This window comes from Pristis pectinata, chromosome 4, assembly GCF_009764475.1.
Source record: "Pristis pectinata isolate sPriPec2 chromosome 4, sPriPec2.1.pri, whole genome shotgun sequence".
NCBI lineage: Eukaryota > Metazoa > Chordata > Chondrichthyes > Rhinopristiformes > Pristidae > Pristis > Pristis pectinata.
This window is the reverse complement of record NC_067408.1, coordinates 101,466,798-101,482,660: the sequence shown is the minus strand read 5'-3', so window position 1 is coordinate 101,482,660 and position 15,863 is coordinate 101,466,798. Positions and strand designations below refer to the sequence as shown.

Below are 15,863 nucleotides of genomic sequence, written 5' to 3'. Positions count from 1 at the left end.
CCATTTCCTGCATATTCCTGTGTCTATCTAAAAGCCTCTTAAATGTCACCATCTTATCTGCTTCTGCCACTATTCCTGGCAGCCTGTTACATTCAATTACTGAACAGTTATGTTGAAATGATTCTGCAAAGAATGCCAGTAAATATCCCAAAATATCATGTTATCAGTGACTGAGCCCTTACATGAGAGGTAATTGGTTATAAACCTACCATTTTTATTATAAACCCATGAAGGGGTAAGAGCAGAGAAACCTGGATCAGCTTCCTGTAGCAACATTTTGGAAACTGAAAAAGATTTATAAAGTAAACCAATTAAATAAAAAAATAGCAGTTGCATCCATTTCTGTCTTAATGGAGCTTATAAGCCATACAATATCCTTACAATACATAGTAACATAGGTTTTCTTATACTGCCATTTTATTGATGTTAACAGCTGTTGGTAGATGCCTTGTTTTGGGAATTTTTACATTGTTGTTTACTGGAAGTCTACATTACAGATTATTCCTGTAAAATGACCACTTATCTCTTGTGGTCCATAGGGTATATTTCTCTATTTAATTTTTAATTAGACAATAACACGACTCTGTGACTGTTCTCAGAAATTTTACAAACTGCACATGAGTTCTAGTTTCATTAAGAGGAGACAGACTGAAATGCATTTCACCAAATCAAGACATAATTTCAAATCAGTAACTGTTTCATATAAAATAAATCTATGAACAACTTGCAATTTTCACAGGAAAAACATTAAATTTCCCCACGTAACTGAACAGCTGAATCTTTGAAACACAATAAGTAGATAAGTTTATTATATTTCAAAATGCAACCTCACTTTCACAGACAGTATACCTAGACCTATTAAAATGTGATAGGATCAGAAAAAAAGTAGCAGACTATCCATTGGAGAAGGTTTCATAGATTGAGAATAGTGACATTCATAAAGGGTTTTAAATCTGGGGATTTGTACTTTGAACTGGGTGTGCAAGGCAGCGCTGAATGCAGAATGGTCCATCAATGATGAAACTTTCATCCAAGCCTTTCTCATCTCTAAAATTTTAAAATTTCCAATGTACTTGGCCAGTTTTATTTCCCTTATCCTCCATGAAACATAGCCCATTCTGTATGAGTGTCACTCTTCCCAATCTCTGAAGCCTTCTCCAATCTTACAATCCCCCTTCATCTCCCTATGTTTTCAATCTGCCCTCTTATATGCCCACTCTAGAGTTATGGAAGGATAGGATGAGACTCTATGGAAACTGACCTCAATGGTCTTTTGAGTTTTTCTTGAATATACAAAAATCATAAATGTAACATGAAAAATCAAACTTTTTTCCTTTCTAGAAGACATTCTTAAAGTTGAAAGGGATGAACTTTTTTTGACTTAAGGGAAAATAATCAAGTTGGATGTGCATGTCTTCATAATGATGATGTCAAAACAAAATGATACAATATTATATTTCAATTTGATCACACCATTTGTAAACAAATGATAAAGTGCTTTGTCAAACTCCTTTTCACAAAGACACTACTCTTTTGGGAATAATGCTAAGACTATACATGCTTATATACTGGTAGTTAAAACAAAAGTACTGAATGTATCCATAGGAACCATCCAAACAAATAACCTTCCATTGTGGCATGCAAGTTTGAACATAACTGTCCACTTATTCAGTGACGTATGGGATAGCAGAGCTCCACATAATAACTGGCTTTGCTATCTGAATTAACGACTCCCAGCAGAAACTAGTTCAGGAGTCTTCCTTCATTTGTTTCAATTTGACAAATCCACCAATGTCTAATTCTGTTTCATCTTTTAATGTAGCAATTTGTCTTCACGCTCTGCCCCAGCTTGCTAATCTATATGCATGAGATAACACTACTTTCTTCATATTTGGCTGTTAAATAAAAATCATCCTTCATAGGTAAGTAGTTATTGAACAGTTTAATAAAACTATATTTGTTGAACATGATGAAGTAAACCGTCCAATGAGGAATATTAAAACAACTGAGAACTTAGATAGAAACATAGAAAACCTACAGTACATACAGGCCCTTCGGCCCACAATGTTGTGCTGAACATGTCCCTACCTTAGAAATTACTAGGCTTACCCATAGCCCTCTGTTTTTCTAAGCTCCATGTACCTATCCAAAAGTCTCTTAAACAACCGTATCGTATCTGCTTCCACCACCGTTGCCAGCAGCCCATTCCACGCACTCACCACTCTCTGAGTAAAAAAAACTTACCCCTGACATCTCCTCTGTACCTACTCCACAGCACTTTAAACCTGTGTCCTCTTGTGGCAACCATTTCAGCCGTGGGAAAAAGCCTCTGACTATCCGCATGATCAATGCCTCTCATCATCTTATACACCTCTATCAGGTCACCTCTCATCCTCCGTTGCTCCAAGGAGAAAAGGCCGAGATCTTAAGGAACTGCCTGATTTAGTTGAATTACTTTTTCTTTATTTCCTCATGGGATTATGAATGTTGCAGGCAAGGTCAGCATTTAATGCCCAAGCCTAATTGCCCCTAAAAAGATGATGGTGGGCTACCTTCTTGTAATCTACAATCCTTGAAGGTACACCAGTACTATGATTAGGCAAGGTGTATCCGCCAACAATACAGATATATTTGAAAATCATATTAGCATGTGACTTTGGGAGAACTTGTAGGTATTAATGTTCCTAGATGCCTACTTGTTCTTCTCTTCAATTTGTGAGATCATGTGGAAGACAGTTCTTGTTGCAGCTTTGGATTTCGTCACTGGTGCACACCACAACTACAATGAATCAATGGAACAGGGGGTGAATGTTCAGCATGGTAGAAGGGCCGTCAGTCAAGCTTGGTCCTGGATGATGTTGAATTTGTGGAGTGTTGCTGGAGCTGGAGTCAACCTGGCAGTATCCAGACATTAGTCCTTCTGAAGTGATATTCTCAAGGTGACATGATAGACCTCTTTCAAGTATGTTAACAAGTGTGATGTTATTATATGGCACATTTGATCATGCATCTATAGCTATGCATTTGTATCTAGTCTGGAAAGGACCTTGAATAAACCAGGCTCTCCATGATCCCCACATATTGCTCTACACACTCTGCATATTACTTCACTGCAGACTGATGGAGTTTTATTACCCACGTTGGATTCATCCTGCTTTTTGTGGACGGCATGTAGTTGGACAATTTTCTACCTATCAAGTAGATGCCAGTGTTATATCTGCTTGAAGCAGTCTGGCTAATGGTGTGGCCAGTTTTGGGGCACAAGTCTTCACTATTATAGCAGTGTGTCAGGTCCCATAAACTTTGCAGTATCCAATGCACTCATTTTTTCTTCATGTCATGTCGAACAAAACAAGACCCCTCAGGAAGATCATTCATTCAATGTGTCTGGCTGAAGAATAGTTGCAAGCACTTCAGCCTTGTCTGCTACACTTGTGTGCTGGACTCTGCCATTGGGAGGGATATTCATGGGTCCTCCTCTAGCTGTTAACTTTGTGGTCATTATTACTAATACTTGAGGGCAGAGCTTGTTGTCAATGCCAGTGACAAGTTACTTGTGTTCAGCACTAACCTATACATAACCTTTTGTGGATCCACTGGTGTTGAATTGCTGGTAACTGCCATCCAAATCCTTAGTGATGGGGCCAAACATGCTGTGAAGGCCATGTGTAACCTATTGCGGTCACATCCTACCAATATAAGCTCACCCACTCTGAAAGAACGTTCACCACTGGCAAACCAACCAGTCAGCTGCCAAACCTATGAAGGATTTTAAATGCTGCTAAATTTTCCTGACTTCAGAAACAGACAAATTATTTAAAAACTATTAAAAATAACTGAAACAATTAAAAGTAGAATGATTAAAAGTTTACAAAAATAAAAATTCAAATAACTTGAAAGTACTTTTAAATAAATGAAAACATGAAAGTAAAATTAATTGAAACAAAGTATATTAACTTAATCCTACCCTTCTCCCTGGCAACTGTTCCTCTCCATTTCAATGGATAGGCTCATGGTTCTATGTCAGATCTAACCTGCCAAAGGTTCATCAGGCAGCCTCCCTGGTACAACTGATGGCAAATTGCAGTAAATACACGTTCTGCCATCAGGGGTTCAGTATCTGAGCATGGTCATGGAATCATTGGTGAAACTCAGCCAGCAAGTTCGTCTGCAAATCCCAAACTTGGTAGCACTTACACTGAGAAAGGCCAGCACTTCTGTGTGGAATTGTTGGTATTTCCCAGCAAAGTGCTGCCCACTGAATTCTTCTGTGATTCAACACTGTGAGATCCTGAATCAAAAGTACTAAATTTTATCAGTCATCACATAGGCAAACACAACATCAAAGCTATCAGTAAGATTAGGAATTTGCTGGTGTGGAAAATTGCAGCACAAAGATTTTAGCTGCAATTCAGTGTGAAGTATGAAGATATAAAATACTCTGAATTAGTCATAGTGTTGTACAGCATAGAAACAGGCCCTTCAGCCTACCGATTCAGTGCCAACTATCATGTCTATTTATACTAATCCCATTTGCCTGCATTAATTCCCTTAGCCTCTAGGCCTTGCTCATTTAAGTATCTGTCCAGATGCCTCTTAAATGTTGTGATTGTTCCTGCCTCCAACACCTCCTCTGACAGCTCATTTCAGACACCAACTATTCTTTGTATGAAAGTTCACCCCTCAGGTCCCTTTAAACCTTCTCCCTCTCACCTTAAATCTATGCACTCTAGTTTTGGACACCCCTACCATGGGAAAATAGAGTCTGGCTATCTACCCTCTCTATGCCTCCCATTATTTTATATACCTCTATTGTGTCACCTCTCAGCCTCCTTTACTCCAGGGAAAACAGACCCAGCCTATCCAATCTCTCCTAATAACAGACCCAGCCATCCAATCCAGGCAACATTCTTGTGAATCTTTTCTGCACCCTCTCTAGCTTAATCACATATTTCCTGTGATGTGCCGCACACAATACTTCAAGTGTGGCTTAACCAATGTTCTGTACAACTGTATCATGACATCCTAACTCTTGTACTCAATGCCTCGGCTGCTGAAGGCAAGCATGCCTTATGCCTTCTTCACCACCCTGTCCACCTGTGTTGCAACTTTCAGGGAACTATGCACTTGTACCTCTAGGTCTCTCTATTCAACCACACTCCCAGGGCACTGCCATTCCTTTGCTCACTTTCCCAGTTGATTAATATTCTGTTGTAACCTCAGGCAACCTTCTTCATTGTCCACTATACACCAACTTTGGTGTTCTCTGCAAACCTACTAATCATGCCACTTACATCCTCATCCAAATCATTAAAATATATGACAATGAACAGAGGACCCAGCACCGACCTCTGTGGCATATACCCGTACTTCTCTGTTGTAACAATCTGATGGGATGCATATACAACTGTCATCCTTCAAGCCTCTAAAGCTGCCATTGTTAGTCAACAAAAGCAGCTTATGAAGATGTGTGTATATTTTGTCAGTGCCTTTAACAGATTTATCTGCAGACAGGCTGTTTTGTATTGAATTTTCAATTCTGATAATTCTTATAAGAGCTTTGACAAGCCGTGGAAGGAAATTTAAAAAAAAGCTCTTCTGAAGTCTGATCCACTTCTCCCTGAAAATAAGTATTTTAAAGCAGAAATGATTTATTCTTACCACATATATAGATGACACTGAGATACTTCTGCATTCCAGGTAAACAAGGGTCTCCAAAATAGTGGCTGCTGACAACAATTTTACAGTTTTGTTTACCATAACAGCTTGTTGCTACGACTTCCAAGGCAGTGTGTGACAAACATTCTGTAATACAGGAAAACAGGATATAAATTAACAAACACATGAACCATCCACATATGGCAGTGTAAGTTAACTCCTAATGTGCCTCCAAAATGGGCAATGAGTCATATACTTCGAGATGGCAATTAACTCCAGTCTTGCCAATGCAATCACCAGCCACGACAGGTTGTTTGTGTGGGTGGATGAGTTGGCAGAAGGGGGTGCTGAAGTGGATGCAAATCCAAACCAGTCATATTTCTGATTGTGTCTTTACATTACTTTTCTTGAGTGTTTGAAAATTTTTTTATCTCTTAAATTGTCTTTTAAAATGTTTATTTTAATGTTTTAAATGTTTCCCTTCTCCTGATCACAACTGATACATGACTAAGTTAGGGGATTCTCTGGACCATTTCAAGATTATGGTTATGGACCCACAGGCAAGCCATCCCATACCCTCACCATAAGATGGCCGCTAGAAACAACAATATGCTATCAATAGGGTGCCTTTTTAGGAAAAGGTGTTGTTCACAATATTTTGTGTTTTCACTAAAAAAATTCTACAATTATTTTGCCCTTGTTACACGGAGAATGCAAAAAATCTGTAAAAGCAGAGATGAATTAACTTTTACATCATTTGATTGTGATTACTGGCTTTGTTAGTACTTCTGACAAACAGTGGTCCAGCAAGCCATTGTCATGGATTAAAATAAAAATAATCTAATTTGTGTCAATCCTTACCCTCTCTCAAAACTCAGAATTTATGGTCTAAATCTTTTCATCCTTTTAAAACAACAATTTCCTCACATTTTCTCAACCATGTGCTGTTCTCCAGCTGTGATTGGAGAGGTGAAAACCTGTCTGTTGGCAGAACGTTGCAAATCCACTTGTGTTCTTTTTTTTTGCTCCATCCTAACCTCTGCGCTGCGACCCTCGGATGACTCATTAAGTCTAGAATGTAACTGGACCACCTCCTCAGTATATTTTTCAATACTGATGTTCTGCTTAATAGTTATATTGCAGATTTTATCGAATTCAAGTAGCTTTTGTTTCAAACTGACACCTGCTCCGAAGCATAACCACAGCAGTGCTTGATATTTTCAGCTCAGCATGTGGTCTGAGACCACTAGAAGCACAGTCTCACAATGAAAATACTCACATGATCAGACAGCATCCGTGGAAAGGTGATCCGTGAATCCTGGACCTGAAAATTCCACTGTTTCTCTTTCCACAGATGCTGCCTGACCTGCTGAGTATTTCCAGCATTTTCTGTTTTTATTTCAGATTTTCAGCATCTGCAGTTTTTTTTTTGATTTTCAGTCCCACACAATGCTTTAACTTCACATCAGCTGTTAAGATACTAGCAACCAAAATGAAACAAAATCTTTTTTGAACTTAATGGTGATTAAAAAAAATACTGACTGCTCTGTGAGCCTTATGGTAACACTACAAAATTTATCATTTGGATACCACGAAAGCTTTGGTGTAAACATACATTCGCAATTCCGTACCATGTGGGATGGATTCTACAGAAGAATTCAACGTTTTTCCATCTTTATAGATAATGTTTTAGGTTTTAAGTTATGATAAATAAAAGATGCTTTCAGAAAAAAAGCTTGAATTAACTATCTCCCTGCTGTATTTAACAAGAAAGTAGGATTGTTTTAATGGCTTTGGGTATTTTATGATGTAAAATCAGTGCAGCATCCAATCCAAATGTCATTTTGTTTGCAATTGATCAGAAAATGAGAAAGAGTGAAAGAAAGCAAGAGAAAAAGAGAGAGAGAGAATCCTGGGGTCTCTCTTAGCATCTCTACAATTGTACTAGGCTCACACCTCTTACTGCTAAGACTGGATCTATACTCTAGATTAGATGATTCTGAAATCCATGGTCCCGAAACAGAAGCGAACAAATTAGAGATCGTTTTTCCCCCTCAGGCCATATCAGATTTTCCATCACTTTGTTAATTAAAAGCTGTCACTTCCTCAGGAATTCATGAAAAATCTATCAGATTTGGCTCCGAATCAAACCCAAGGTTAACACGTAATCATTTTGACACTGGCTGTAATGCTTCAGCAACATTATGTTTAAAAAATGCAGAGCTGTTGTAATGACCCTGAATTCCCCTCCTGGAGTTATTAAACCCACATCTCAATTACTATTCTGACCAAACCTAAAGTTGAAAGGAAACACTTTTATCCATGAAGGGTTTAGGAGAATTTGCCAGCTGTGTGGACTTCTTTGGAACCATCATGGAATCCTTAGTAAGATTTGTGCCTGTCTTGGCTGCTGACACTGAAAGTCATCCAGTTGTGCAAATACTTAGCTCAAGATCTACAGTCACTGCCAAGCTGTTTGCTGCTGGTGACTGAAGTTTTTATGAAAATAGTGAAGCTCCCCCTGCGGCAGGTTGTGATTGTGATACAGATCCTACATGGTGTGGAAAACAAACTACTGGAGGAACTCAGCGGGTTAAGCAGCACCTGTGTAGGCAAAGGGATGATTGACTTTTTGAGTAGTGACTCTGCATCCCTTTCCCTCCACACATGGTGTTTGACCCACTGAGTTCATACGGCAGTTTGCTTTTGCTCCAATTTCTAGCATTTGCTGTCTATTGCATCTCCCTTATGGTGTGGCCTTGTGAGTGGACTTCTGTGATATAACGGGATCATGTGAAGAATGCTGGGTGGTTGGCAGAACAATACTTTATTAGTTAAGCTGCAGCTTGCAGCTCAGAAAATTGTCAAGGTTGTCAGTCTTTCAAAGTTTGAAATACAAAATCTGTTCAAGACAATTGCAACAATTAAAAACCTAAAAGAATTAAATTGTTAAAAAATTAAAAATACTAAAGTATTAAACAAAACATTCAAATATTCTCAAACAATTTAACAAAAAAATCTAAATTAACTTGTATCTTATTCCTTGCAGATATTCCTCTCCATGGAAGTGAATGGAGAAGTAGTCTCTGTGCCATGTCCAACATAGTGGGGAATCGATTTAATGTTGTGCTCCCTCACTGGGCTCCATGAGTGTCCTGCATCACAGCACATTGGAATGAACAGAGGTGACTTGCTGATTGCAACCTCGGGATTTCTGTGATAGCATGAAAACCCAAAGCTGTGCACAGTAACACAAGGGAAATGTCTGCAGACACACACGCAAACGGTAGTGTAGCAGTTAGCATAACGCTATTGCAGCACCAGCGACCCGAGTTCAATTCCGGCCACTGTCTGTAAGGTGTCTGTACGTTCTCCCCGTGTCTGCGTGAGTTTCCCCCCACATTCCAAAGAGGTACAGGTTAGGAAGTTGTGGGCATGCTATTTGGTGCTGGAAGTGTGGCGACACTTGCGGGCTGCCCCAGAACACTCTACGCAAAAGATGCATTTCACTGTGTGTTTTGATGTACATGTGACTAATAAAGATATCTCATCTTAAGTGTCAACATGTACCCACAAAATCTGGGACAGAAATCTGGTTAGTTCAAAAGGCTGATTGGCATTTTTAAACTGAGACAAGAGAGACTGCAAGTACTGGAAACCTGGAGCAACACACAAAATGCTGGAGGAACTCAGCGGTCAGGCAGTATCTATGGAGGGAAATGGACAGTCAACATTTTGGGTTGAGGCACTTCATCAGGATTGGAAAGAGGGAGGATAATCAGTATATAAAGGTGGAGGGGGGGGTAAAGGGGGTGGAGCAAGAGCTGGCGGGTGATAGGTGGATCCAGGTGAGAGGGGGAGAGTAGAAGTGACAGAGGGCTGAAAAGAATGGAATCTGATTGGAGAGGACAGTGCACCATGGAAATAAAGGGAAGGTGAGGAGGGAAACTGGAGGGAGGAATATGTGGGTGATGTGTAGATCGAGAGGGCAGGGGACGGGAAAGAGAAAGGGTGATGGGGTCAGTGGGATAATGGATAAAAGGGGGACACAGGGGACTGGTTACCAGAAGTTAGAGAAATCGACGTTCATGCTGTCAGGTTGGAGACTGCCAAGACGGAATAGGAGGTGCTTGAGCACCTTCGGTCCATCCACCATACAGCCAGGATCTCCTGGTTCTAGCATTTAAATTCCACTTCCCATTCCCACACCGACATGTCTGTCTACGTCCTCCTCTACTGCCAAGTTGAGGCTAGACACAGATTAGAAGAACAGCACCTCATATTCTGCCTTGATAGTCTCCAACTGGATGGCATCAGCATCAATTTCTCTAACTGCCAGTAGCCACTCTCTCCTGTCCCCCTTTTTCCCATTTGCTTGCTTTTGGAGGGGCTCATTAAATAAACATATACATACAATCTTACACATCCTCAATGTGCTTAACGACTGGGGACAGGAGGAGCCAAGATTCTGGTGGCCTCACCTTTTGTCCCCATTGCTCATGTCCCTGTGCTATTGAGGTATGAGTGCAACAGTCTCAGTGAATTTCTGGCGAATATAAAGAAGCTGAGATCAGTGTCAAACAACTAACAATGTAGAAAAAGGCTCAGCTATGTTGCGTCCTCAAATAACAGATAAACTCAACCTGGGTCCTGATGCAGGATCTCCATCCAAAACATTGACCATCCTTTTGCCTTCACAGATGCTGCTTGACCTGCTGAGTTCCTCCGGCAGTTTGTTTTTTGCTCCAGATTCCAGCAACTGCAGTCTCTCGTGTCTCCAATCCAATCTGGCAAATTACCACTCAACTAGTCTACTCTCCATCATCAGTAAGATGATGGAAGTTTAGACAACAGTACTAATTGTTCATCAATAACCTGCTCAGCAATGTTCAGTTTGAGTTTATGCAGGACCACTTGGCTTCAGACTTCATTGCAAACTCATGTGGACCACAAAGCTGAATTCCAGACGCAAGAAGAGACGAAGTGCCCCTTGATATCGAGCCAACGTTTGATGGAGTGTGGCATCAAGAGTGCATGTAAAACTGGAAAACTCTCCACTGTTGTGCCTCACAAAAAGGAAGATGATTATGGTTGCTGGATGCAATCATCTCTTCCCCAGGGCAGTGTGCTAGACCTTCAGTCGTTTCATCAAAAACCTTCCTTCCATATTGTCAGGAATGGGGATGTTTGTTGGTGACTGCACAATGGTCAATTCCATTCAAAACTCCCCATTAGTTGAATCACCTCCTTTCTGCATGTAGAAAAACCTAAGCAACATTCACATGTGTGTTGATAAGCGGCATGTAACAAGTCACCACCATCAGCATGCTGAGTGTCACCACTGAACAGAAACATTACTGGACCAGCTCATTCGTGACCAGAAGAAGTACAAGTTCAAGTTTATTGTTGTTATAGGTATACGTACACAGAGTATAAATATCATGAAAATTAGCTTTTTGCAGCAGCAGCACAGTGCATTGCAAACATGACAAACATAAGTTATATAAACTCAAATTGACATAAACTATACATAACTTACACATGCACAAAAATAAACAACAAAATAAACACACTTACACTAGTGCAAGTTGAGAGAGAGAAAAAGAAATATAGTCCGAGGTAGTGTTAGGGTTTTTCGGGTTGGTTCAGGAACCTGATGGCAGTGGGGAAGAAGCTGCTGTTGAACCTTGAGGTGTGGGTCTTCAAGCTCCTGTACCTACTCCTGATGGTAGCATTGAGAAGAGGGCATGGCCCGGATGGTGAAGGTCCCTGATGATGGATGTCACCTTCCCAAGACATCACCTCTTGTAGATGTCCTCGAGGGTGGGGAGAATTGTACCAATGATGAAACTGGCTGAGTCCACTACCCTTTATTGTTCCTGTGCATTGGAATTTTCATACCAGGCCATTATGCAACCAGTCAGAATGCTTTCCACTGTACATCTGTGGAAGTTTGTCAGGAGTTCTTGATGACATGCCTTAAACTTCTAACTCAATAGAGATGCTGGTGCACCATCTTTGTGGATGCAACTATGTGCTGGGCGCAGGATAGGTCCTCGGAGGTGGTGACACAGTGTACCTCTGTACCTCCCTCTGCAGACCCTTTCCACCGCAGTCCCATCAATGACGACTGGTACATGTTCAGCTGACTTCCACTTCCTAAAGTCCACAATCATTTCCTTGGTCTTGCTGACGCTGAGCGCAGGGCTGTTGTTATGACACCACTCAACCGGCTGACCTATCTCACTCCTGTACGCCGCCTCGTCACCATCCATGATTCTGCCAATGACAGTGGTGTCATTGGCAAATTTGTAGATGGTGTTGGAGCTATGCTTAGCCATACATTCATTGGTATAGAGAGAGTAGAGCAGGGTGCAAAGCACGCAGCCCTAAGGTTCACCTGTGTTGATGTTCACTGAGGAGGAGATAATATTTGCAACTCGCACTGATTGTAGTCTCCCAATGAAGAAGTCGAGGATCCAACGCAGAGGGAAGTACAGAGGTCCAGGTCTTGGGGCTTGATGACAAGTTCGGAGGGGATGATGGTTTTGAACGCCGAGCTGTAGTCAATGAACAACACCCTGACGTATGTGTTCCGGTTGTCCAGGTGGTCCAGAGCAGAGTGGAGAGCCAGTGAGATAGTGTCTGCTGTAGACCTATCGTGGTGATATGTGAACTGAAATGGGTCCAGATCTTTAATGAGGCAGGAGCTGATTTCAGCCATAACCAACTTCTCACAGCACTTCGTTATGGTGGGTGTAAGTGCTACTGGACGGTAGTCATTGAGGCAGGTCACCCTGTTCTTCTTGGGCACTGGTACAATGGATGCCATCTTGAAGTAGGTAGAATCCTCAGACAGCAGAAGTAAGTTGAAGATGTCCCTGAACACTCCAGCCAGTTGGTCAGTGCAGGATTTTAGCACTCAACTAGGTGCACCGTTAGGGCTGATGTTTTGTGAAGGTTTACTCTCCTGAAGGATGTCTTGAAGTCAGCCTCTAAGACTGAGGCTGACTTCAGAACTGATACAGGGTCATCGGGTGCTGTGGGCACTCACACAGGTGTGTCATTATTCTGCCTCTCAAAGCGTGCATAAAAAGACAATAAGCTCATCAGGGAGTGATGCTCATTACTGTTTATGCTATTTGTTCTCACCCTATAGGAGGTAATGGCATGCAAGCCCTGCCACAGCTGTGGAGTGTCCATTTGTGTCTCTGGCTACATCTGGAATTGCCTCTTCTCTCATGTGTTAGCCATCTGGAGGTCATACCTGGACTTCTTGTAGATCTCTGGATCACCAGTCCTGAACACCACAGATCTAACCCTCAGCAGACTATGAATCTCCTGGTTCATCCAGGGCTTCTGGTTTGGGAGACTTGATTTGTTTTTGTGGCACACACTCGTCCATGCTGGTCTTGATGAAGTTGGTGACAACTGTGGCATATTCATTCAGATCCATTAATGAATTCCTGAATATGGTCCAGTCCACTGATTCAAAGCAATCCTGTATGTGCTCCTCCGCCTCCCTTGACCATACCTTCATGGTCCTCTCCACTGGTGCCCCACCCTTCAGTCTCTGCTGCATGCAGGAAGTAGAAACACGTCCAGATGGTTAGATTTCCCAAAGTGTGGGCATGGGATGGTATTTTCTAATAAAAACAAAAAATGCTGGAACTACTCAGCTGGCCAGGCATTATTAGAAGAATCCAATTGTTATTTGCCAAGCACTGCTTAATTACTCCATTTGTACAATGGATTTTGCCTTGTGCATTAAACATAGTCCTGAACTAATTAATTAGCCAGCCAAGATAATGACATGTGTTTTAAGGGCAAGAAAATTAGCAGCGTGTGCATTTCAAGCTAGGCTGAGCACCATTAAGGTAATCTGAATGCATGTTCAGAGTGTTTGTGCGACTGTGGATGTACGCAATTACTGCTTTTGCATAATGTGGACACTGCTATCCATTATATGCCAATTGAGTCCTTAAGGCATAATTTGTTTGCCAAGTAACATTGAACTGTGGATAATTGTGGGCATAGCTCAAAGTCCCCTTGATAATTTGGGTGAAATTCTTAGCCACTGATTTGATTTTGCTTTCCATTTTGCGTACAAAGCTTGGAGCATCGATCTGTGCCATTTTAGGTTTTTAAAGAGGCTTGAAAACAGGAAAATGTAAATTGACATTGAATTCAATAAGGGTGGAGCAATGATGATAAGTTTTAATTTGGCGATAGTAAAGCCATCTCAGATAAATATGGAGTGATAACGATTACTGATACAGTATGTTATATACTGTACAATTTCTTCCTTCTTTTCCATTGTTTTTTCCTCCACAATATAAATGTGCCACTGTAATGATGTTGACCAATCTGGGCCAATGTATGGTCTCAAGCAGTATTTCCTTCGAAAACAGTGGGAATGTGGTATGAATCAATTTGCACAGTTTAATTTTGTTCCGAAATTTCCCTGATGCTTAATGTACAAGACTGGCAGTTTAAAAATACAGTATTTAACAATAAATTGATAATCATAAGTGATTATAAGAGATAGAAGAATGTGAACACCTCTCATCTCTAATGGATATTTTGGGAACCAATATCAGCACTAACTCAGAGGTCTGAGAATAGAAAAGGAAGATGCAGACCAATGATGCTGCTTCTCTGCCCCACAAGCAACTCAGCTTGAAATGTTACACATTAATCCTGCACGAAAAATTGACGGAAAATTCAGGTAATCTTGTGCTACGTAGAACTGGAATGAGATTACTTACATGTTTGGTGCTCTGTTACACAACGACCGTAAGAAATATGAGCAGGAGTAGGACATCCAGCCTTTGAGCCTGCTGCACCATTCATCAAAATGTTGGTTGATCTTCTACCTCAGTGCCATTTCCTTTGATTTCATTAACAACCAGAAATATATCAAAATCCGTTTTGAATGAACTCATTAACTGATCCTCCACAGCCATCTGCGGTAGAGAATTCCAAAGGTTCACCGCCCTCCAAGAAGATATTTCTCCTCATTTCAAATAGCCTATCCCTTATTCTCAGACTGTGACGCCTGGTTCTAGATTCCTCAGCCAGTGGAAACATCCTCCCTGCATCTCAAAGAATTTTGTAGGTTTCATTAAGATCACCTCTCAGTCTCCATAACTCTACAGTATCTACTCAATCTCTCCATATACAACAACCCAGTGTCCCTGGAACCAGTCTAGTGAATCTTTGCTGCACTCTTATTTCAAATATGCAGTTTGTTTTTAGGTAAGGAGACCAAAACTTTACATGATTCTTCAGGTGTAGTCTTGCCAAGGCCCTATATAATTGCAGTAAGACATCTCTACTCCTGTACTAAAATCCTGTCATAATGAAGGCCGACATAACATTTTACTTCTTAATTTAAAAAAAAGATGCTGCTTTCCTGTTTTGTGCACCAAAGTGGATAACTTCATATTTTTCCCCATCTGCCAGGTTCTCACCCAATTGTTTATCATGTCTTTACATTTTCCTCCATGCTCACAAACCCATCTTGTTTTTGTTTAAATCATCAGCAAACTGGGAAATATGCATTTGGTTCCCTCTGCCAAATTATTGATACAGATTGTGAATAGATGGGATGCAAGCATCGATCCCTGTGGTACTCCACTAGTCACACCCTGTCAACCTGACAAAAAAACATTTATCCCCACTGTTTCCTTTATTTGCATTAACCAGTTCTCAAGTTCCTGTACTTTCATATTGCCAGGCCTTATCAAAAGCTTTCTGAAAATCTAAATACAGCACATTCACTGGTTTCTTCTCAACTATTTTACAAATCATATTCTCAAAGAGTTCCAATAGATTAGCCAAACATGATTTCCTTTGCATCACTCCATGCTGCCCTGTACAATTCTATTATTTTCTGGGTTTTCTGTTATTACATCCTTCATTCTGGATTCCTGTATTTTCCCTACTACTGATGTTAGGCTAACAGGTCGGTAGTTCTGTTTTCTCTCTCCGTCCTTTTTGAAAATGGACTTTTAAAAAATGTTTTCTTTGTTTTAATTGTGTTCTTTCTTGTAAGAATTGTGTACAATTTATGTTTAATTTATGTTTTCCTTTTGAATGCTGCTTACGTGACCCTATGTGCCTGTGATACTGCTGCAAGCAAGTTTTTCATTGCACCTGTGCATACATGTACTTGTGCATATAACAATATGCTCAATTTTGAC

The 15,863-nt window shown here is 40.7% G+C and overlaps 1 protein-coding gene across 4 annotated transcripts in view; it reads right to left on the bottom strand.

Moving 5' to 3' along the window:
* eva1c (eva-1 homolog C (C. elegans)) overlaps positions 1-15,863 on the bottom strand; it is a 98,893-nt gene that overhangs the window by 5,850 nt on the left and 77,180 nt on the right. For 3 of the 4 annotated variants that reach the window (XM_052015345.1, XM_052015344.1, XM_052015348.1), the window contains exons 6-7: positions 5,662-5,805; positions 210-284 (exon numbers count right to left, since the gene is read on the bottom strand). In XM_052015345.1, the coding sequence (XP_051871305.1) occupies positions 210-284; positions 5,662-5,805 (219 nt within the window). The remainder of the gene's footprint in view (positions 1-209; positions 285-5,661; positions 5,806-15,863) is intronic. The other variant, XM_052015347.1, reaches the window with a different exon arrangement.